The 22,731-nt window shown below is 47.8% G+C and overlaps 1 protein-coding gene across 11 annotated transcripts in view; it reads right to left on the bottom strand.

Moving 5' to 3' along the window:
* syne1b (spectrin repeat containing, nuclear envelope 1b) overlaps window positions 1-22,731 on the bottom strand; it is a 504,959-nt gene that overhangs the window by 56,405 nt on the left and 425,823 nt on the right. For 10 of the 11 annotated variants that reach the window (XM_059648367.1, XM_059648370.1, XM_059648364.1 and 7 more), the window contains one exon: window positions 19,287-19,453. In XM_059648367.1, coding sequence (XP_059504350.1) covers window positions 19,287-19,453 — 167 coding nt within the window. Of the gene's footprint in view, window positions 1-1,413; window positions 1,555-19,286; window positions 19,454-22,731 lie in introns of those variants that run through there. The other variant, XM_059648371.1, reaches the window with a different exon arrangement.

Below are 22,731 nucleotides of genomic sequence, written 5' to 3'. Positions count from 1 at the left end.
TGGAGATAACAGTTTGTTGCCAAATGAAACATTAAATCAAGATGCTGCTCTCTCAGGCGAATAGAATAGACCTCAGTTTAATGTTAGTAAATTAGGTTATACTGTCACATATAGTCAAGTACAGGGATACAGCAGTATAGTGGAAAGTTTACAAGGTCGCCATTCCTGGCACCATCTTAAATACAAAGGTGCCGAAGTACAAAATCTTAGCAGTAAAGTGGAAGGTGAAGAAATAAAAAGTTAATAGTTTCACCATTACCGGTTTTCCTAAGGTGCTTAGCCATGGGCCTGGTTTCAGGCCTTTCCAGCCCAACACTGAGACCATCACCAACTGCAGGCAGATGGCTAGACCTCCCTCCTCCCCCTCATCCACCGGGAGCACGCTCTCACCTCCCTCCTCCTCCTCATCCTCCGTCTGGCCCAGTCACACAGCCCTGCCTCCGTCTGGCCCAGTCACACAGCCCTGCCTCCGTCTGGCCCAGTCACACACTCCTGTCTACCACTTCAACAACTGCTACCAGGAGAAACGTGCATCAGATTCACTGGACACCTTGACTCTGTCAAGTCTCCAGACAGTTAGTCAAGTTAAAGTAAAAAAACACAAAAGCAGAGAAAGGTGGAAAAGAACCAGACGGAGCACAGGAGCTCTGGGTAGGAGCACACACTCTGCGCTGTTTCTCCGCTGCCATCTCCCAGTTAAATGGGACTGCATAGACAGGACAAGTTGACCAAACTGTTTATGAGGCAGAGGTTAAGGGAGCTCTCCCTGTGTGTCCTCACTGCTGTGTATCCTTCACCTAACACCTACAAACAGACCAAAGCTGGTCATTATTAAAGCATACTCATTTGGAGGGTGCTGACGTGTTGAAAGGCACACTCCACGAACAGCCCTATGCTCCCAAAAATCTGGGCTCTTGTTTCATTCAGAGCCGTCCTGTTCCCTGACGGAGAGAAACAATTAACCTGTGAATCTCAATTTCAACTGCGGGTCCGTTCACAGAAGGATATGCAAAGCGTTCATGGCAGGAGCTCAGTCCACATTCCATTACCCTGCACCTATTTCACAGTAAATTACACGGTAGCAATTCAGAGTGCAGACAGCTGGCAGGCTGGAGCCTCACTTGCACAGATTTATTAGGAGCCTGCTCTTCCTTTGCGCTATTTTCAGAATGAATAAGCATGGCACTTGGGTTTCGCACAGGAAGGAGACGGGAGCAGGTTTTTAAATGCAATGTGAAGGAACTCCACGAAATAAACATGATGTACAGTCTGCAGTGCCAGAGGAGCCAAGGCATGCAAACGCCTGTTTAAAGTCAGGGTTGGGGTGGAGGGTTTGGCATTGTACGGCGCAGTGGTCTCTAACTGAGCATGCAACAGCAGAAAGCGACTGAAAGCAGAGAAGCTGAGACCTGCCTGTTAACGTCACAGTGACACTCGGGGAGCTCAGGGTCTGTATCACAGCACTCAGCCATTGCTTCTACCCCGGAGACTGCAGAGACAAGGAGACCGGAGGCCACCGGTCACTGTACGAGGAGTTGAAGAACTCTAGTACAGTGTATGCCGAAGGGACCCCATACAGCAGCTGGGCTGGGGAGTGCCCCGCACAAACATTTTGCCAACCGGTACTCCCGGCAAGTGTTATTCGAGCCAGCCTGACAACTGGCACGGTGGAGTGACAAGTGTTCAGGTTTCTAAAAAAAAACTTACACTCATCGGCATGTGCTGCTGGCCTCACATTCCTGGGGCACCAGGCCAACGACACCGAGTGCAGCTCCTGCTCAACAGGGGCACGATAGCCCCGACACTCCAACATCAGCCATCCAGCCTAAAGAGCCCAGAGTCAGCTCCAATGCACAGGAGTTCTCTGGCGCTTTGCTACAGCAGACGCAGGCAGGCAGTCTTCCTCAACTATTCCTAAACTATGACGTCTCTCCACTGGGATGTGGAGAGGTCGGCAAGGAAAATCATAAGCTCTAAGCAGCTGGCTTTCTGTGTGTCTGTCTGTCTCTCTCTCTCTCTCTCTCTCTCTCTCTCTCCTTCCAAAGCATTTCCCTCCTAAAACTGATTAGGTATGGGAGCGGAGTCTCTCCCACACTGTTCGCTAACAATTACAGTTTTCAAATGGCCCTTTTTCCCTCTGGCAATGCAGTCTTAGCAAGGAATCGCTGAACTGTGCAGCCCTGAGCTCTTGTGTCGGAGCCAAGAACTGGCACAATGGACAGAACAAAAAAAATTCCCCACAGCTGCTAATTTCAGCTTGAGGATTTGCTTTGCACACTGACCTCAACTGGAGGTTCTCTTCCAGCTGCGGGAATGTAAGGCCCACTGTAACAACCATTGCTGAGCTACTAGGAGTGTGTCAGGTTAAACCAAGCGCTGCTGTCCCCATCACTTGGAGATTCACCCCCGCCGCTCCTTCCCAAATCTGCTTGGCCACCTCTCCAGCAACCAGCACCCCACTGTCCGCTCACCCCCCGCCCCCACCACCACCCACCTCAGCCATTTACACAGAAACCAATAGGTGTCCTTAACAAGACGACAAGCTGACCCCCTTGGGAATCTAGAAAATGTTGTGCTGACCAGTTAGAATAGATGCTTCACACAAAGAGAGAGACAGCGAGAGAGAGAGAGAGAGAGAGAGAGAGAGAGAGAGAGAGAGAGAGAGAGAGTGAGGGAGAGAGAGGGAGAGAGAGAGTGAGGGTGAGAGGGAGGGAGAGAGAGAGAGAGTGTGTGTGTGAGAGAGAGAGTGAGAGAGAGAAGAGAAGAGAGAGAGAGAGAGAGAGAGAGAGAGAGAGACAGAGAGAGACAGAGAGAGACAGAGCCTCAGGCAAAGGGAGACTTCTAGAAGGCAGTCCTTCACATTGCATTGAACTTGCATTGCAAACCAGCCTTCCAGCCATCGAAAGTAACTGACTCCCAACTAGCCAGTACCAGCTCTTTCAAAGAAAACTGGACATCCTTGCCCCCGTCCCCCGCCCCGACCATGCTTCTCAGCAATGTTCCTCCTTCATGTTTTTGTCCAGTTCCACTTTGAAGGCTAACACTGAATCTGTTAACACGTCCTATCAGATAGCAAACATGCTGCGTAAAGTGAAGCTTCTTGCCTTTACTGCTTCAGGTCCTTTTGGAGCAAATCTGTGTCCACTGTTTGACTCTCAGCTTCCTGAGTTACTCTGTCAAATGCCTTTAATACTTCTGTTAAAGTCGTCTCATCCATCTCTCCTTTAAGGATGACAATCTCAACCTCTCCAGTCTATTCAGATAAACATAAACCCTCAACAACTCCAGGAAACTCCTCTTACACCCTTTCCAAAGTCTTCACTCTCTTCCTGTGACTCTCGCCCTTCTCTTGGCTTGCCTCCCTCCCTTATGGCACTCTTTAAAGCATATCAATTTGACCAAGCAGCTCAGTGGCAGTGTTCCTGCCTCTGGGTCAGAAGGGTCTGAGATCAACTCCCAACTGAGTTGGGTCGGAGCACATCTGAAGAGGAGGGCAGTTTGCGACATACCTGGTTAGCTGGAAACCCAGACATCCAAGCCAAATGCTGGCATTCCAAACCTAATTTATAAGCTCAGCAATGCATTGGCCAAATTGGCTGCTGTCTTTCCCTCTTGGTGAGAGTTTATGAGTATTCTATGCAGAAGTGAAGCCCTTTCTGATGGACCACCACCACCTTCTCAAGGGCAACAAGCTGGTCCAGCAGCAATGCCATGCCCTACAAGTGAATGTGCAGAAGAAAAAAATTAAGGCAGCCTCTAGAATTCTGACTGAGCTGCTCTGCAAATGCCTGCACTGCAAGTGAATTCAGATCACAAAACAAAAATGATTTCAAGAACAGCAACGCGTATATAATTAAGTATCATTATACTGGCAAGACACCAACAAAAGGGGCAGGTGACTTTACACACAATCTGAGCGCTTCATACAAAGCAGGGAATATGATGCAAAATAAAAGGGAGCAGGACTGGACTGAAATGTGAGCAAGACTGAAACTTGAGGCAAATTTAACGTCCAAACTGGTCTAACAGTAAACTGCAACCTCCCCCCCCACCCCCCATCCCTGATTCAATTAGAAATCACTTCTTTTAAAAAAAGCACAAAACTCCACAGACTTTGCACAGTTCCTTCAGAAATGTCTAGCAGCAGCTGCTAACGCCAGCAGCTTTCCGTTCTCATTAAAAGCAACAAAGTTGAACAAAGTCGGAGGCTTGGGGACCGCTTTGTAGAACACCTACCCTCGGTTCGCTCTCACCAACTGCACCTCCCAGTCGCAAACCATTTCAACTCCTCCTCCCATTCCTCAGATGGGATGTCCATCCTGGGCCTCCTGCAGTGCCACAACGATGCCACCTGAAGGTTGCAGGAACAGCAACTCATATTCCGCTTGGGAACCCCGCAGCCCAATGGTATCAATGTGGATTTCACAAGCTTCAAAATCTCCCCTCCCCCCACTGCATCCCAAAACCAACCCAGCTCGTCCCCGCCTCCTTAACCTGTCCTTCCTCCCACCTAGCGCCTCCTCCCACATCAAGCCCCACCCCCACTCCTACCTATTAACCTCATCCTACCCCCTTGACCTGTCCGTCCTCACCTATCTCCTCCCTACCTCCCCACCTACACTCTCCTTTACTGGCTCCATCCCCGCCTTTTTGACCAGTCTGTCTCCTCTCCATCTAGCTCCTCCTCTATCTATCTTCTACCCGCCTCTCCCCACTCTCTCCCTATTTATTTCAGAACCCCCTTCCCCTCTCCCATTTCTGAAGAAGGGTCTAGGCCTGAAACGTCTGCCTTCCTGCTCCATTGATGCTGCTTGGCCTGCTGTGTTCATCCAGCTCCACACCGTGTTATCTTAAAGTCAAACATAAATCAGTTTGAGTACATAAACAGCAGATCCAAAGATAGAGAACCACAGGAAGTTGCAATGCTGTGAGCATCGCTGAGAAAGCTCTGGCATAAACGGAGTTAAGCCAGCTTGGTCCGGGCTCCCAGCCTGACTTTACCAGAATGTACAAACAATCCCTGAAGGCCTGAGCTAGCACAGGCTGCTATAAACTTAACTCAGGCTGTTTGGAATCCGGCAATTTTATCTCGCGGCAAACAAACCCTCTTTTGTTCAACCTCCCACAGCCCAGCTTCACGCCAAGTGGCCCCAAAGTGGTTGGAATCGGTGCCAAGAGGGAGGGCAGTGATGCCCAGATGAGCAGAGCGCTCATCAGCAAACCCCCCTGCGCCTCACCCCCCAACTCTCCCAGTGACAGGCACGTCAGCCTAAAGGGAGCACCGCACAGTGCAAATCAAAAACAGCGCTCACCCTGTCTGCACAGCTAATCATTATAGCTGCAGCTCCTCACTTTCAGCTCTGGCCTGACTCCCTGGTCAGGCTCGTAACTGGTTAAAAGGGCACTGTGTCAAAGGGTCAGATTCAAACGGAAGCAAAGCAATGATCTGAATTCTATTTGTTCACAATGGTGCACACATTGGCTCAGTTTGACTAACTTCACGACTCAGCAATCTGATTTCGATTTCAGATTCTTCTTCTTGCTTTGCTCCCCCTCCCCCCACCTTTGTCAGTTTCACTCGGCAGTCCGGATACTCACAGTCAGCCCGTCTATTTCTCCAGATCTGTCACTGTCTTACAGATGGTGGGAGCGGTCAGAGTGAGAACTGTTCATCTGCTCAGAATGGTGCCAACAATCCCCAGCAACCCTCACACCGCACCCCCCCCCCACCCCCCCAACCTCACCGATCCACAAATCTAACTGTTTTTGAATCGGTTCCAAGAATTTCACACCCTCTCTCATTCACCCAGACTTTCAATCTACTTCATTACTGAGACCACCCTCGCCACTACACTCTTCTCCTCCTCAACTCATCCACCATTGAACCCTCATCCTCACGTCCATTCCCTTTACATTTGATCATTTTGATGTCAGAGGGTTTTTCTCAACACTGAGCTACGTTTCTGGCCTTGACCAATATACAACTGTCCTTCTCTAAACAAAGCAGCAGTTTGACCAGAACTGGATTTAACTCCATCACGTAACAGAGATGCTGCAGAAGCCTAGTTTGATCTGACACTAGCCAAATGACCCAGAGGTCGTGAGCTCAAATCCCAGTGCAGCAAGGCAAGGATATGAATTCAACTAATTTGTGGGATGACAACATGAAAAAGTGACCACAACAAACTTGTCAGGTTGCCACAAACATCTTAAACTGAGTGCAAGTTTGATCTGTATATCTGCAGAAATGTGTTCTAGCTGTAACGGGCTTGTGCTGATGGTTTCCCAGACTGATTCCTGGGATGACACGCTGGACATAGGAAGCGAGACTGGATCGGTTAGGATTGTATTGACTGGAGTTGAGGAGAATGAGGAGGGATCTGATCAAAGTCTATAAAATTCTAAAAGGACGAGACAGGGTAAACGCAGGAAGGATGTTCCCAGTGACCAGGGAGCCAAGAGCCATGGGTTCAAATTTTAAGGACATGGGGTAGGCCATTCAGAGCTTGGGATGGGGGGAAATTCTTCACCCAGAGAGGGGTGAGCGTGTAGAATTCTGTCACAGAAAGCGGGTGAAGCCAAGGCATTGAAGGCTTCCCAGAAGAAGTTAGATATAGTTCATAGGGATTAAGGGATCAAAGAGTACCAGGAGAAAATGGGAACAGGGTACTGAGACCGACAATCAGCCATGATGATGCTGAATGGTGGCGCAGGCTCAATGGGCTGAATGGCTGCTATTTTCTATACCTCTGTGCAATTGCATCACCATTGTCCTTCAGAGGAGGAGTACGTGACTGCCCTCAACACCGAGGCTACCTTTGACCCAGCGTGGCATCAAACAGCACTGGCAACTCTCCACAGGTTAGAGTCATATCCAGCACAAAAGATGTTGCTTGTGGTTGTGGAAGTCAGTCATCTCAGCTCCAGCACACGCCTCCAGGAGTTTGTCAGATGTGTTACGGCACATGATCCCAGATCTCCTGGGTTAAAGATAAGGACTCTATCACCGTGGTACAAGCATCCACAAGGTAGCAGGCTGGGCCCAACCATTTTCAGCTGCTTCATCAATGACATTCTCTCCATCATAAGGTAAGAACTGATTACCAATGAGTACTCAATGGTCAGCACCACTTACAATATCTCAGATACTGAACACAGTCCACGTCCAAATACAGCAAGACTTGAACAATTTTCAGACTTGAACTTAAAGATGGCAAGTGACATTCATGCCACACAATGACCATATCCAACAAGAGAGAATCTAGCCATTGTCTCTTGACATTCAATGGCATCACCCTCATTGTATTGCCCAGTATCAACATATTGAAGCTATCTTTGACCAGGCATTTTCCTGGAATAGCCATATAAATACAGTTACAAGAGCAGGTCAGAGGTTAGGAATCACAACCTGACTCCCTGAAGCCTGTCAACCATCTACAAAGCTCAAGTCAACACCGTGATAGAAAGCTCCCCATCCGGGATGAGTGCTACTCCAACAACATTCAAGAAGCTTGACACCGTCCAAATCAAAGCACTATGTTTGGCTGGCACCACATTCACTAATACCCACTCTCTCCACCACTTTTTTCTCAGTGGCAGCTACGGGCATGAGCTAGAAGCTACGCTGTAGAAATTCACCAAGCCTCTTTAAGCAGGACCTTCCAACCCACTGGTTGTGGGAGGCTCGGAGCCAGAGACTCCTGGTTACTGGTGGTGCAGTACCAGCAGCGGAGGTGGGGGCTCCAAGGTCTCGGGCAAGGGTGGGTCCAGGACCCAGCATCGATGGCCCATCAGCAAGGTGGGCCCAGTAATGGAGAGATGGCACCTGAAGAGTGGCGACTCCTACGATGGTGTGTCTGGCGCAGAAGGTGGCAAGGCAGTGGAGGAGGAGTGGCAGTGGAGGTATCATTGGTGAGCCAGCTCAGACAGACAGAGGTGTTGGAACAAAGCTGGACTCTCTTTCAGCTGTATGTTTTTACTCTTAAACTATGCAAAATGGTGCCGGATTATGGCAGCGGTTGATGCTTTTCACTGTATTTTATCATGTTGTTCACTGTGGTGTACAAATGACATTAGATTGTCATTCATCTGTAACATCTAGAAGGACAAGGGTGGCAGATACATGGGAACACCACCCTTGTAAGTTCCCGTCCAGGCCACTCACCATCCTGACTCGGAAACGTATCGTTGTTCCTTGACTGTTGCTGGGTCAAAAACCCCGAACTCCATCCCTCAAAACATCGTGCATCTACCTACAGCACATGGACTGCAGCAGGAGCTCACCTCTACCTTCTCAACAGCAACTAGAGATGGGCAATAAATGCTGGCCAGCTGGTCCAGTTGGGCCTACATGTGATCACAATGCTGCCTGTCAAGAGTTAATTTAGCTAACATCCTCACGGCAATGAGGGGTGGGCACACAATTTATGGCGGTGACTGGACACTGAAGGAATTTTGCTGCCTGTAAAGTCTACTAAATAATCTTGAGGTTGTGAGAGGTATATTTTTTCCATCAAAATTAGTTGAGGCGCATGGTCATTTGAAAATGTCAAAGTTTTTATGTAGGGTACAAAAACAGCGCACAAAAAGACAATGCCAATGTGACTACAGTCCTTTCGGGAAGGACACCTACCAGCCTTGGTGGATGTCCTTCCCAGCTTTAATGTGAACTCCAGACCCACAGCAATGTAGGTGGCTCTTGATTAGGGTGGCACGATGGCTCAATGGTAAGTACTGCTGCCCCACAGCACCAAGGACCCAGGTTTGGTTCAACCCTCGGGCTGTGTGGAGTTTGCAAATTCTCCCTGTGTTTCCGTGGATTTCCTCTGGGTGCTCCAGTTTCCTCCCACAGTCCCAAGGTGTGCAGGTTAGGGTGGATTGGCCATGGGAAAGTGTCCAGAGAAATGCAGGTTAGATGGATTAGGCATGGGAAATGCAGGTTACAGTGCGAGGATGGGTCTGGGTGAGAGCAAGAGCTCCAAACAGCCATTCAGAGGGTCAGTGTGGAATTGATGGGCCAAATGGCCTGCTCCCACACTGTAGGGATTCCATGATTGCCCTCTGAAATGGTCTCGCAAACCATTCAGTTAAGGGGCAATTAGGGATGGGCAGTAAATATTGGCCTCGTCAGTGACATCCTATGAAATAAAGAAGAGAAAGTGAAAGTCAGAACAAGTCTTGAGGAGCTGAACAGCCTACTCTTGTTCTTAACTGCAACTCGTTCCCTGTTATTTTCAAATAAAAAACACATTTATCCAGTAGAAGACCTTGTGATGAAGGGAAACACTGAATGTTTTTCTCGCTAAGTGCTATCAGTTGCCATGAACATTACAGAGTTCATCTAACTCTGAATTAGAAATGACTAGAATTAAATCCTTGTCTTTTTACGCCAAAGCATAGCATCAGCTTGTAGTTAGTTACAGGGTTTTTTTGTAATCTCCTTGGACTGTTTTCAACTGTCCTGGTCACGCCAGAAACAACGGGATTACTTCTGTGAAGTGAGGTAAATGCTGGACTGTGCTGCCTGGAATTAGTCCCTTAGCTACTTCCCAGCAACTCTCAAACCAAGAGTAAACTGACCTGCCATTTCCAAAACATCACAAAACAATCAATGCAGCACAGCATAGGATAACACTAACTATTAACTCACACCAGGATTTGTCATGACCCTGTGGGAAAGCAATGCAGCTGGGTCATTCTATTGGACAGTATTAACAGCATCATTCAAACTGAAGAGCTTGTCGTTATGACAGGAGCTCGCTGCGTAGCCCACTGTGAAATTACTCCAGAAGTACCTTCGCTGGGCCTGGGGAGGTTTTACAAATCCTGAGATCATGAAACGTGAAGCGCTAAATTCTTCCTTTCCGAACAGTTCAACTTGCATTGGTGGGGAAAAGGGGAAAAAAAAAAATCAGTGTGTTTCTGGTGATCTGTCAACCAGTCAGGAGGAGCACCCTCAGAGCGAGAACCAGAGTTTTAAGTTAATGGCCAAAGAGCGCACTATTAGTGAAGATGGAGGTTCACTGTAGTCTGGCAGAGTCACACACCAGTAATGTTAGTTTTCTCCAGTAACATGATTCAGGAGGTTCTAACGCATGGATGCATGTACCACAGTCACAGGCCAAACCAGGTTTCCATCCCATTAGACATTGGTGAATCAGTTGATCCTTCACGTTAATCTGACAGCTTCACAGTCAAGTTTGCCGATAAGAACTAATGCCAACAGTTTTCTTGAGAGCAGAGCTCTCTGTGGATGCTGGTAGAGGCCTTCTCAACCAGTGTAATGCATGGGAATGATTTCAGGAAATGCTCCAGAATATCGCTGCTGCAGATGATCACATGTCTGCTGCTGATATCTATCTCACTGCACATCGCTCACTGCCTCCAGCAACCCTCTTCCTAACCACCCCTCCGTGGAATACTGAGCAGGGTTACTCATAGACCGATCGATGGGACAGGGCCGTGATAATGACGCTGCCTATCAATAGTGGAGCTTCTGCAGCTCTCTAATACTCGTGGGTCATTTCTGCAAAGGCCAGAACTGATGCCTGCCCACTGCAGCGACCCAGTCACTGCAACCATTCTGCTCATCATATATTTGGAAGTAGTTGACAGGAGGCCTTTACTTGGAGATGCTAGATGTGCTCCCTCTCTCGCTCTCTCCCATGTGGACAGGGTGGTTCGGAAGGTGTTTAGCACACTTGCCTTCATTGCTCAGGCCTTTGGGTATAGGAGTTGGGACATCATGTTGATGCTGTACAAAATGCTGGTGAGGCCTCTTCTGGAGTATTGTGCCCAGTTATAGGAAGGATATTATTAAACGGGGCAGGGTTCAAAAGGGATTTACCAGAATGTGGCTGGGAATGAAGGGTTTGAGTTATAAGGAGAGGCTGGATAGGCTGGGGCTTTGTTCATTGGAGCGTAAGAGGTTGAGAGGTGACCTTATAGAGGTTTATAAAATCATGAGGGGCACGAATAAAGTGAATGCTAGGTGCCTTTTTCCAAGGGTGGGGCATATTTCTTAAGTGAGAGGAGAATGATTTTAAAATAGACACGAGGGACAATTTCTTTGTTTGAAGGTACAGAGTGGTTTGTGTGTGAATTGAACTTCCAGAGGGAGCGGTGGATACAAATACAGTTACAACATTTAAAAGACATGCGGATAAGTACACGAACGAGAAATGTTTGGAAGGATATGGGCCAAGCGCAGGCAGGTGGGACTAGTTTAGTCTGGGATTATGGTTGGCCCGGACTGGTTGGTCCGAAGGGTCTGTACTTGCTGTATGACTCGATGACTCTCTGCCCCTCACCCTGATGGGAAACATCCTACTGGTTCCCCAGTCCTCCCACCTTCCTCAACCGTACACCAGGCACATCTCTGACCACCCAGGGGACAAGGATGTGGGGTGACTGTGACTCAACAGGGTGGTGGCTCAGTCCTTACACTCAATCTAGGCATCAGGGTTCCAGCCCACACCAGAAAATAATGCTCAGTCCATCACTAAACGTTTGGAATGGTTTGACAAATAGTGGAGCCCAGCAGCTGACAAAGGCATTCCACATTTAACTCAGGACGGGACAAGTGTGCAGTGCAACACAGAGCTCTTTATAACTAAATGTGAGGAGGGCTTTCAAAATGACTGGAGCAGCTGCTCAAGAACCCAACAACTGTTCCTCTACAGGGGAGAAGGAGATTACTATTTCATTTACATGTTTGCAAGAAGAAAAATCTTCAAAGACTTCTCCGAGGAGGTCAGTCCCAGCAAGTTAAGGACCAAGAATGGATATCTGTCACCTGTACCCTTTTCGTTAATGATGAAATCATTGAATTTTCTGCACCAGTTTATTGCCGTCCTGCTCTGTTGTCATCAGCTCCTTTCAGTAAACTTGGCTACGAAGCTGTCAGATTATCATAAAAGATCAATTAATTCACTGAAGTTTAATGGGAAGGAAGCCTGCTGTCTTTACCTGGCCTGGCCTCTGATGCTGTGGTACTTGTATCTGTGTATCTGACACCAGCACCCGCACCCACCCAGAGTCATTTTAAACAGAAAAACTAACGTTATAAATCAGCCAATCCAGTCCTGGCTCGGATGACGGGCAGGATTTGATTAGATTAGATTACATTCCCTACAGTGTGGAAACAGGCCCTTCGGCCCAACAAGTCCACACCGCCCCTTGGAGCATCCCACCCAGACCCATCCCACTATAACCCACACACCCCTGAACACTACAGGCAATTTAGCATCGCCAATCCACCTAGCCTGCACATCTTTGGACTGTGGGGGGAGGAAACCGGAGCACCCGGAGGAAAGATAATAAAACGTGAGGCTGGATGAACACAGCAGGCCAAGCAGCATCTCAGGAGCACAAAAGCTGACGTTTCGGGCCTGGACCCTTCATCAGAGAGGGGGATGGGGAGAGGGAACTGGAATAAATAGGGAGAGAGGGGGAGGCGGACCGAAGATGGAGAGTAAAGAAGATAAGTGGAGAGAATATAGGTGGGGAGATAGGGAGGGGATAGGTCAGTCCAGGGAAGACGGACAGGTCAAGGAGGTGGGATGAGGTTAGTAGGTGGATGGGGGTGCGGCTTGGGGTGGGAGGAAGGGATGGGTGAGAGGAAGAACCGGTTAGGGAGGCAGAGACAGGTTGGACTGGTTTTGGGATGCAGCGGGTGGGGGGGGGGGGGGGGGGGGAAGAGCTGGGCTGGTTGTGTGGTGCAGTGGGGGGAGGGGACGAACTGGGCTGGTTTAGGGATGCAGTAGGGGAAGGGGAGATTTTGAAACTGGTGAAGTCCACATTGATACCATTAGGCTGCAGGGTTCCCAGGCGGAATATGAGTTGCTGTTCCTGCAACCTTCGGGTGGCATCATTGTGGCACTGCAGGAGGCCCATGATGGACATGTCATCTGGAGAATGGGAGGGGGAGTGGAAATGGTTTGCGACTGGGAGGTGCAGTTGTTTGTTGCGAACTGAGCGGAGGTGTTCTGCAAAGCGGTCTCCAAGCCTCCGCTTGTTTTCCCCAATGTAGAGGTAGCCGCACCGGGTACAGTGGATGCAGTATACCGCATTGGCAGATGTGCAGGTGAATGTGCTTAATGTGGAATGTCATCTTGGGGCCTGGGATAGGGGTGAGGGAGGAGGTGTGGGGGCAAGTGTAGCATTTCCTGCGGTTGCAGGGGAAGGTGCCGGGTGTGGTGGGGTTGGAGGGCAGTGTGGAGCAAACAAGGGAGTCACGGAGAGAGTGGTCTCTCCGGAAAGCAGACAGGGGTGGGGATGGAAAAATGTCTTGGGTGGTGGGGTCGGATTGTAAATGGCGAAAGTGTCGGAGGATGATGCGTTGTATCCGGAGGTTGGTAGGGTGGTGTGTGAGAACGAGGGGGATCCTCTTAGGGCGGTTGTGGCGGGGGCGGGGTGTGAGGGATGTGTTGCGGGAAATACGGGAGACGCGGTCAAGGGTGTTCTCGATCACTGTGGGGGGAAAGTTGCGGTCCTTAAAGAACTTGGACGTCTGGGATGTGCGGGAGTGGAATGTCTTATCGTGGGAGCAGATGCGGCGGAGGCGGAGGAATTGGGAATAGGGGATGGAGTTTTTGCAGGAGGGTGGCTGGGAGGAGGTGTATTCTAGGTAGCTGTGGGAGTCGGTGGGCTTGAAATGGACATCAGTTACAAGCCGGTTGCCTGAGATGGAGACTGAGAGGTCCAGGAAGGTGAGGGATGTGCTGGAGATGGCCCAGGTGAACTGAAGGTTGGGGTGGAAGGTGTTGGTGAAGTGGATGAACTGTTCGAGCTCCTCTGCGGAGCAAGAGGCGGCGCCGATACAGCCATCAATGTACCGGAGGAAGAGGTGGGGTTTGGGGCCTGTGTAGGTGCGGAAGAGGGACTGTTCCACGTAACCTACAAAGAGGCAGGCATAGCTGGGGCCCATGCGGGTGCCCATGGCCACCCCCTTAGTCTGTAGGAAGTGGGAGGGGTCAAAAGAGAAGTTGTTGAGTGTGAGGACGAGTTCGGCTAGGCGGATGAGAGTGTCGGTGGAGGGGGACTGGTCGGGTCTGCGGGACAGGAAGAAGCGGAGGGCCTTGAGGCCATCTGCATGCGGAATGCAGGTGTATAGGGACTGGACGTCCATGGTGAATATGAGGTGTTGGGGGCCAGGGAATTGGAAGTCCTGGAGGAGATGGAGGGCGTGGGTGGTGTCACGGACGTAGGTGGGGAGTTCCTGGACCAAAGGGGAGAAAATGGAGTCCAGATAGGTGGAGGAACACCCGGAGGAAACCCATGCAGACACAGGGAGAATGTGCAAACTCTACACAGACAGTTACCCGAGGCTGGAATTGAACCCGGGTCCCTGGCGCTGTGAAGCTGCAGTGCTAACCACTGAGCCATCATGCCGCTAAAGGGTCTAGGCCCTGCTCCTTTGATGCTGCTTGGCCTGCTGTGTTCATCCAGCTCCACACCTTGTTATCTCTTCATCAAAATGTTTCCTTTTTCAGCAGTGCTCAAGTTCTACACAACAAAATTTCTCCTTATTAACTTGATCAAAATCTTTTAGGAACTTGAAAAAGCCCATCAAATCTCACTGTTACCTTTTCCAGCTTCAGCTCCAGCTTCTCAATGGAAATGAAGGTTTTCACCCTAGTTACTGTCCCAATTACTCACCTTTGTACCTTCTTTAGGACTCCCTTGGCCTGGATATCACCACCAGAAGAAATTATTTCCTGGTATTTAATCTCTCAAAACTTTTTAAGCAATTTGAACGCCTCCCTGAGATCACCACTTGATCTCCCACACTGGCAGAGATACATGTCAGTAAACTTCACACAGAAAAGAGAGAGGTCACATCCAAAGTGTGACACAATTCGGGGAATTTATCGGCAGCATGAGAATTCAGTGCAGAGGGGAACAGTTCCTTTTTGCTTGTTTTTGTTTTTAGTCCACAGTTTGTAAGGCTTTTTTTAAAAAACAGGATAAACTGAGGCCCAGGATCATGGACCCACTGCAAAAGAGCAACATCAAAGATTCATTGGTTAGTGAGAGCTACTAATCTGACTCTCAATTATAGGTTACTTGCAGATTGAAGGTAAACAGCAGAAGCAATTACAGGCTGCAAACTAAAAGATCAACAAGGAAATATTGAAAAATCAAATTAGGAACTAAGTAGATAAAAGAGAAATGCCGGGCCAGGCAATGTGTTTAACTGCATCATATGTGAGAGCTGGTGGATGAGGAACTGGTCCTCCTCCTGCTCCTCTGATGCTGCTTGGCCTGCTGTGTTCATCCAGCTCTATACCTTGTTATCTCAGATTCTCCAGCAGCTGCAGTTCCTACTATCTCTGGTGCAATTTGCTCTTTGCTTGAAGAACCCCAGCTCATAGTTGATGAGCTGAAGTTTGAGCTTCAAACACTGCAACACAGCAGAGAGAAGCAAGAGTTATCTGAATGCTGTGTTCAAGTATGCAGTCAGACCCCTTAGATTCACTGCCTTGAATTCGGTCAGTGGTGAGAGACAGGTAGAGGGATCCAGAAGGTAACACTGAAGAAGCCTCAAGCTTTGAGCTTGTCTGACGGGTTTAAGATTCTTGCTCCCTGCGTGGATGAGAGTGGGGGCTTGTAGGGACGATGAGCAAACTGACCATAGCACCATGGTACAGACAGCCATTCAAGAGGAGGGGCGTGAAAAGAGAAATACGGTTGTAATCTGGGATAAAACTGTCAGAGGAATAGATCCCAAAGGCTATGTTGCCCCTTGGTGTCCAGGCTCAGGATCTCTCATCTGGGCTGCACAGGAACCTGTACTGTGGGGGGCAAGATCCAGTTGTTGAGGTCCACATAGGTACCCGGTGATGTAAGTAGAAAGGGGCTCTGCTGAGGGAATATGAGCAACTAGGGGGTTAAACTACGAAGCAGAACCAAAAATGGCAATCTCAGGATTAACACCCGAGCCATGAGCAAATCGGCACAGAATCAACAAGATTAAAGAGGTAAACACACAGCTCAAAGATTCGTGTGGGTGAAATGAGTCTGAATTTATGGGATATCGGCAGCAGCACTGCAGAAGAAGCGAGCTGTTCCCATGAGATGGGCTCCACCTGAACCATGCTAGGGCCAGAGTCCTGGCCAATCACATAACCAGGGCTGCAGACAGGGTTTTAAAATAAATAGTGGGGGAAATGGGTTCAATTACATGGAAAGTTACAGAAAAGGTTAAGTAGGCTGTGACAGTTCAGCTGAGGTTTATTAAAGTTTCCAGAACAAGTAATAGGACAGTGAATATGGAAAAGGTCAGGAATCTAACTTCAGGCACAGCAGATAAGGGGACAACTATAAGAAGAGTCAACACAGGATTGAAGGTGTTGCGCTCAAATCCATGCATTATATAAAACTAGGTAAATGGGCTTGCAGCACAGATTGAAATCGGCAGGTTTGATGTTGGGAGATCAGGGACAGGAACTAAATATCCAAGGATCCTATCGAGTGGATGGGCAGGTGGGGCCGGGTCACCTTTATCATAAGAAATTAAACCAAGTCAATAGGAAAAAGCGAATTAGAGTCGGAAGGTGTGGAATCTGTGTGGGTACAGTTAAGGAACGGCAAATGATAAACACCCTGACGGGTATATGTACAGACCTCCTAACAGCGGTCAGGGTGTGGGATAGAAAATAAATCAGATGGAAAAGACCTGGAAGAAAGGCAACATTACTTTAATGTGCAGGTGGACTGGAAAATCAGGCTGATGACAGATCAGAAAGGAAAGGAATTCACAGAATGTCCAGGAGAGTTTTTGTTGGAGCAGCTTGTGGTAGAGATCACTCAGGAATAGGTAATTCTATAATGAGATGACTTGTTAGGGAGTTTAAGGTGAAGGAATCCCTTGGGGACAGTGACCATAATACGATCAAATTCACCCCGCACTTTGACGGGGAGAAGCTGGAATCAGATGTGGCAGTATTACAATTGAATAAAAGGTAACTATTAGGACAAGAGGGAGGAGTAGCCCACCGTTGACTGGAAGGGGAGTGGAGCAGGGAAGGCAGTAGAGCAGCAATGGCAAGAATTTCAGGGGATAATTCAGGAGGCACAGCAGAAATTCATCCCTAGGGAGAGGAAATATGCCAAAGGGGTTGAGGCAACCGCGGCTGACAAGGGAAGACAGGGACAGCATAAAAGCAAAAGAAAAAGCATACAAAGCAGTGAAGATTAGTGGGAAGCCAGAGGATTGGGAAGCCCCTAAAAACCAGCAAAGGACAACTTTAAAAAAAAAGCAATAAGGGAGGAGAAGATGAAATACAAGGATAAGCCAGCTAGTGATATAAAAGAAGACTGCAAGAAATTTTGTAGGTATCTAAAAAATAAGAGTGATACAAGAGTGGATATTGGACCACTGGAAAATGAGGCTGCAGAAACAGTAATGGGGAACAAAGAAATGGCAGAGGAACTGATCAGGTACTTTGCATCAGTTTTCAACATCAAAGACATCAGCAGCATACAGGAAATTCAAGATAATCACAGGGCAGAGGTGAGTGTAGTGGCCATCATTCAGGAGAAGGTGCTGGGCAAGCTGAAGAGTCTGAAGGTAGTTAAATTACTTAGACCAGAGAGCTGACAGCCCAGAGTTCTGAAGGAGGTAGCTGCGCACGTTGTAAGAGGTATTGGTGGTGATCCTTCAGGAATCACTGGAGTCAGGGAGGGTCCGAGAGGACAGGAAAATGGCTAATGTAAAACTGCAGTTAAGAAGGGAGGGAGGCAGAGACAGGACACTCTAGGTTGGTTGACCTGAACTTGGTCGTTGGTAAAATTCTCGGGTCCATTATTAAGGTTGAGATTGGGAAGTACTTGGAAACGCATGGTAAAACAGGGCTGTGTCAGCACTGCTTCAAAGGGAGGTCATGCCTGACAGATCTGTTAGAATTCTTCCAGGAAGGAAGGAGCAAGTTAGGAAAAGGAGAGCCAGTGGACACGATCTATTTGGATTTCCAGAAGGCCTCTGACAAAGTCCCACACGGGAAGTTGCTAAATAAGATAACAGCCTGTAGTTTAGGGACAAGGCACTGGCGTGGACAGAGGATTGGCTGATTGACAGAAGGCAGAAAGTAGACAGGAAGGAGTCTTTTTCAGGATGGCGGCCATTAAGTACTGGAGTTCTGCAGGGGTCAGTCTTGGGATCACAACTATTCGCACTATCCATAAACAATCTTGACAAAAGAACTGAGGACACTGTTGTCAGTTTGCTGATGACACAAGAACAGTGGACTAACAGATAGTGTTGAGGGTGCAGGCCACAGAGATGTTTCCACTAGTAGGAGAGTGAAGGGACGACCCTTCGGAACTGAGGTGAGGAGGTATTTTTTCAGTCAGAAGCTGGTGAATCTTTGGAACTCATTGCTGCAGAAGGCTATGGAGGCTAAGTCATTGAATATATTTAAGACAAAAGGATCAAGGGTTACAGGGAGAAGGCAGGAAAATGGGGTTGAGAAACACATCAGCCATAATTGAATGGCAGGACAGAATCGATGGGCCGAATGGCCTAATTCTGATCCTATATCTTACGGTCTTAAGGCTGATTTTATTCATTCATGGGAGGTTACTTAATTGACTTAATTAGCCATGAAGAGTTAACCACATTGCTGAGGGTTCACATGTAGGCCAGACCAGGTAAGGATGGCAGATTTCCTTCCTTGAAGGATATTGGTGAACCAGATCAGGTTTTACAAAATCAAGAACAGTTTTATGATTTTCATTCGATTTTTAATTTATTAAAGTAAGGGCCTCTTGAAAGTGCAGTGGTAATGTCCAGACTCCGAGCGACGGTTCAAGGTCCACCAGAAATGCATTTTACATTAATTATTTTGTTTAACCCAGTTTCCTAATCAAACTTAAATTTCACCATCTATCACGGTGGATAGTTCCTAGGATTCCTAGTCCAGGCATAATGCCACTTTTCCATTCCCTCCTGTGAGCTTTTGCCCCAGCCTATTCATGACGATGCAGCAAGAGCTGATAATATAACCTTTTCTAATGCTGTGATTCCTTTCTGCTGCGAGTCAACTCAAAATAAAACTGGTTACAGCTTTGTCAGCAACCACTAAAGGCAAATTGGAAAGGAGCAGGTCTGCAGATGTATTAAGACCTTTATAAATAAAATAAGACCTCAATATAAAGTAAAATGATCTTCAATATTCATCATCACTGCTGTGTAGTTGTACGTGCTCTGATGGTGCCGCTAGGTCTAATAGTCACTTTGCATGTCATTTATTTGATACCATAACCAATCCAACTGTGCATCTTACCTGGCGCCGATCAGGTCCAACAGATGCTGCCAGCGATCATCGACCTTGCCCAGTTTGTATTCAATCTCAGACGCTTTACTCTCGTGACTGGCTCGGATCAGTCTCTGGCCCATTTGTTGCAGCTGCATTTTGTTCTCACTTGTTGCAGCAATCTCCTCCTGGTAGTCCTGTGGACAGCACAGGGGAGGCCTGTTACAGAGCTGCACTGGAGCATGCACTGCAGTAAAATAACCTCAGCTCCTGCAACACCAAGTTCCAAAACTCATAGCCATACACCACCTGGAAGCTTAAGGCCATCAGATGCACGAAAACGTCACCACCGGTAAACTCCCCATCGAGGCACACACCATCCTCATTGTAGGAGGAGGTCAAATTCCTGGTACTCCCTCCTTAACAGCATTGTGTGTGTACCCCTACACTACATTAACTGCAGCAGTTCACCAGCACCCTCTCACGGGCAATTAGAGATGAGCGTGAAATGCTGGCCCATGCACAGTCCCACAGCCCATTGTTACAAAGATAGTTTGTATTTAACGTCACTTGGAGGGCATAAATTTTGAAGGACTGTGGGTAAAGAAAGTTGCTTTTAGTTTTGTGGACATACCTGGAGTGGTTTCTTTAAAAAGAGGTCACTGAAAGTGCACTATGGAATTTGGAGTTTTATTTCAAAATAAGCTGTTCTGACCCCCAACAGTGCCTGGCATGGACAGGTGATTATTTTAGCTGAGATAATGGGAACTGCAGATGCCAGAGAATCCAAGATAACAAAGTGTGAAGCTGGATTAACACAGCAGGCCAAGCAGCATCTCAGGAGCACAAAAGCTGACGTTTTGGGCCTAGACCCTTCATCAGAGAGGGGGATGGGGAGAGGGTTCTGAAATAAATAGGGAGAGAGGGGGAGGCGGACTGAAGATGGATAGAGGAGAAGATAGGTGGTGAGAAGAGTATAGGTGGGGAGGGGATAGGTCAGGCCGGGGAGGACGGACAGGTCAAGGAGGCGAGATGAGGTTAGTAGGTCGGAAATGGAATGTGGACTTCCCAAGCTTTAAAATCTCCCCTGCCCCCACTGCATCCCAAAACCAGCCCAGCTCGTCCCTTCCCTCCACTGCATCCCAAAACTAGCCCAGCTCGTCCCCACCTCCCTAACCTGTTCTTCCTCTTACCTATTCCCTCCTCCCACCTCAAGCCACACCTCCATTTCCCACCTACTGACCTCATCCCACCCCTCCTTGACCTGTCCATCCTCCCCAGACTGACCTATCCCCTCCCTACCTCCCCACCTACCTTCTCCTCTATCCATCTTCGGTCCGCCTCCCCCTCTCTCCCTATTTATTTCAGAACCCTCTCTTCAACCCCCTCTCTGATGAAGGGTCTAGGCCTGAAACGTCAGCGTTTGTGCTCCTAAGATGCTGCTTGGTCTGCTGTGTTCATCCAGCTCCACGCTTTGACATCTCTTATTATTTTAGCTACTTCAATTGGAAAGAAGCCGCTAAGAAAAAGCTGAGTTTGACAAAAGCTCAGTGAGATCAAACTGTGTTTGAAAACAGCCTGCTGCTAACAAAGCTCACTGGATGAAAGCTTGCTACACACAAGGTTAGTTGGTGGAAAGCCCGCTAAGAACAAGCCAATTTGGAGGAAAGCCTACTATGAAAAAGCTGCTCAACTGTTCTATCCCAGGTTTGTAAAGAAAACCTTTACATTACTTCAGAAAAAAACCTGTTTATTCTTTTGAAAGGGTCACTGAAAGAACGCCTCATGGTTCTAGTTCATGAGCACATTGCGTCTATGAGACTTCAGAGACAAGGAGACATGATTAATGACTTGATCACACATGCCAGACGAAAAAATTCTGAACCATTTTACATTTATCCTTTTTGCCTTCAAAAATAACTCATGGGCCAAAGTTCTTTTTTCTCAGAGAGCTAGTACCTGGTGAAGAATCTGTTCTGGTTCTTTCTCTTTGCTTTGCTCGACAGCAAAAGAAGGGGGGGTTATGTCTGTGAGCGTGTATGTGTGTGTGTGTGTGGCTGAGAGGTCATGGGATAAGTATTTATACTTCATATGATGGACCGTGTATGTTAACCAAATATTACATCTTTATTGAACAAGTTTTGTTTTGATAATAAACCCATTACTGTGCTTGCTAAGAAACCTGGTTGATAGATCTTTTTGTTTATAACCAGATACAAATAATGGATTTGATTGGTCACCTTGTAACTAACTGAAGTTATTTTTATTCCATGTTGTGGAGCAGAGGGTCAAGAGTAACAGTACACTCCTTCAGTCTCGGTCATAACACTGAACAAAATAAAAAGCAGGAATCTGCCTTGACACAGGAACACATTCATCCTCAAGTTTCCTCAACCCTGTTTCACCAGTTAAATGAGATCATGACTGCTCTGTGGCCCATCTCCACTGACCTGCCAATGGCCCATATTCCTTACTACCTTAATAAAAATCAAAAGAACTAGGGATGCTGTAAATCGGGAACAAAAGCAGAAGTTGCTGGGAAAACTCAGCAGGTCTGGCAGCATCTGTGAAGGAGAAAACAGAGTTAATAGAGTTAGCGTCCTGAGGAAGGGTCACTGGACCCGAAATGTTCACTCTGCATTTTCCTTCACGGATGCTGCTGAGCTTTTCCAGCAACTTTGTTTTTGTTCCTTACTGCCTTTGTTGATTTTAAAGCCACAGATAGATAAGTTTCTGTTAAGTAATTAAACCAGCAACTACTGCCATTTGTGGGTGAGGGTTCTAAACACATTTGTGTGCAGAAGTGCTTCCTAACAACACTCCTGAGTGGTCTGGCCTGAATACTTAAACTATGTGCTCAGGTTCTGGAAACTCCAATGAATGGAAATAGTTTATCTTTATTTATCCTGATGTTTCCTGTTCATATTTTGAAGTTTTCAATCAGATCATCCCTTAATCTTCTAAATTCTAAAGAAAACAGGCCTAATTTGTGTAATCTTCCCTCATAACTTAACCCCTGAAGTCCAGGTATCATATACACCCTCCACGGCCAATATATCCTTCTGAAGGTGTAGTGCCCCGACTGCTGTCAGTACTCCAAGTTGGGCCTAGCCAGGGTTTTGTACAGCTGAGCCTGAGCTTTAATTTCATGCTCTTTCCCCTCGCAACAAATAAGTATCAAAGCACATCCCTGAAGAGACCTGAAGTGTCAGCTTTCCTGCTCCTCTGATGCTGCTCGGCCTGCTGTGTGCATCCTGCTCTAGACATCGTTACCTCGGATTCTCCAGCATCGGCAGCTCCTACTACCTCAGGCGGTATTATTGACTTTGTTTTAGCCTGAAGCTCTTTAACGAGAGGCTCCACCGAGGCATTATTTTGGTGCTTTCCCCACCTTGGAGCATGCAGGCCTTGCTTAGCATTTGTTGCGACTCAGTGGTGAGCACTGCTGGTTCACAGCACTGGGGACCAACGTTCA

The sequence above is a fragment of the Stegostoma tigrinum genome, chromosome 9 (assembly GCF_030684315.1).
Source record: "Stegostoma tigrinum isolate sSteTig4 chromosome 9, sSteTig4.hap1, whole genome shotgun sequence".
NCBI classification, from domain to species: Eukaryota; Metazoa; Chordata; class Chondrichthyes; order Orectolobiformes; family Stegostomatidae; genus Stegostoma; species Stegostoma tigrinum.
This window is presented reverse-complemented; position numbering and strand designations above follow the sequence as displayed.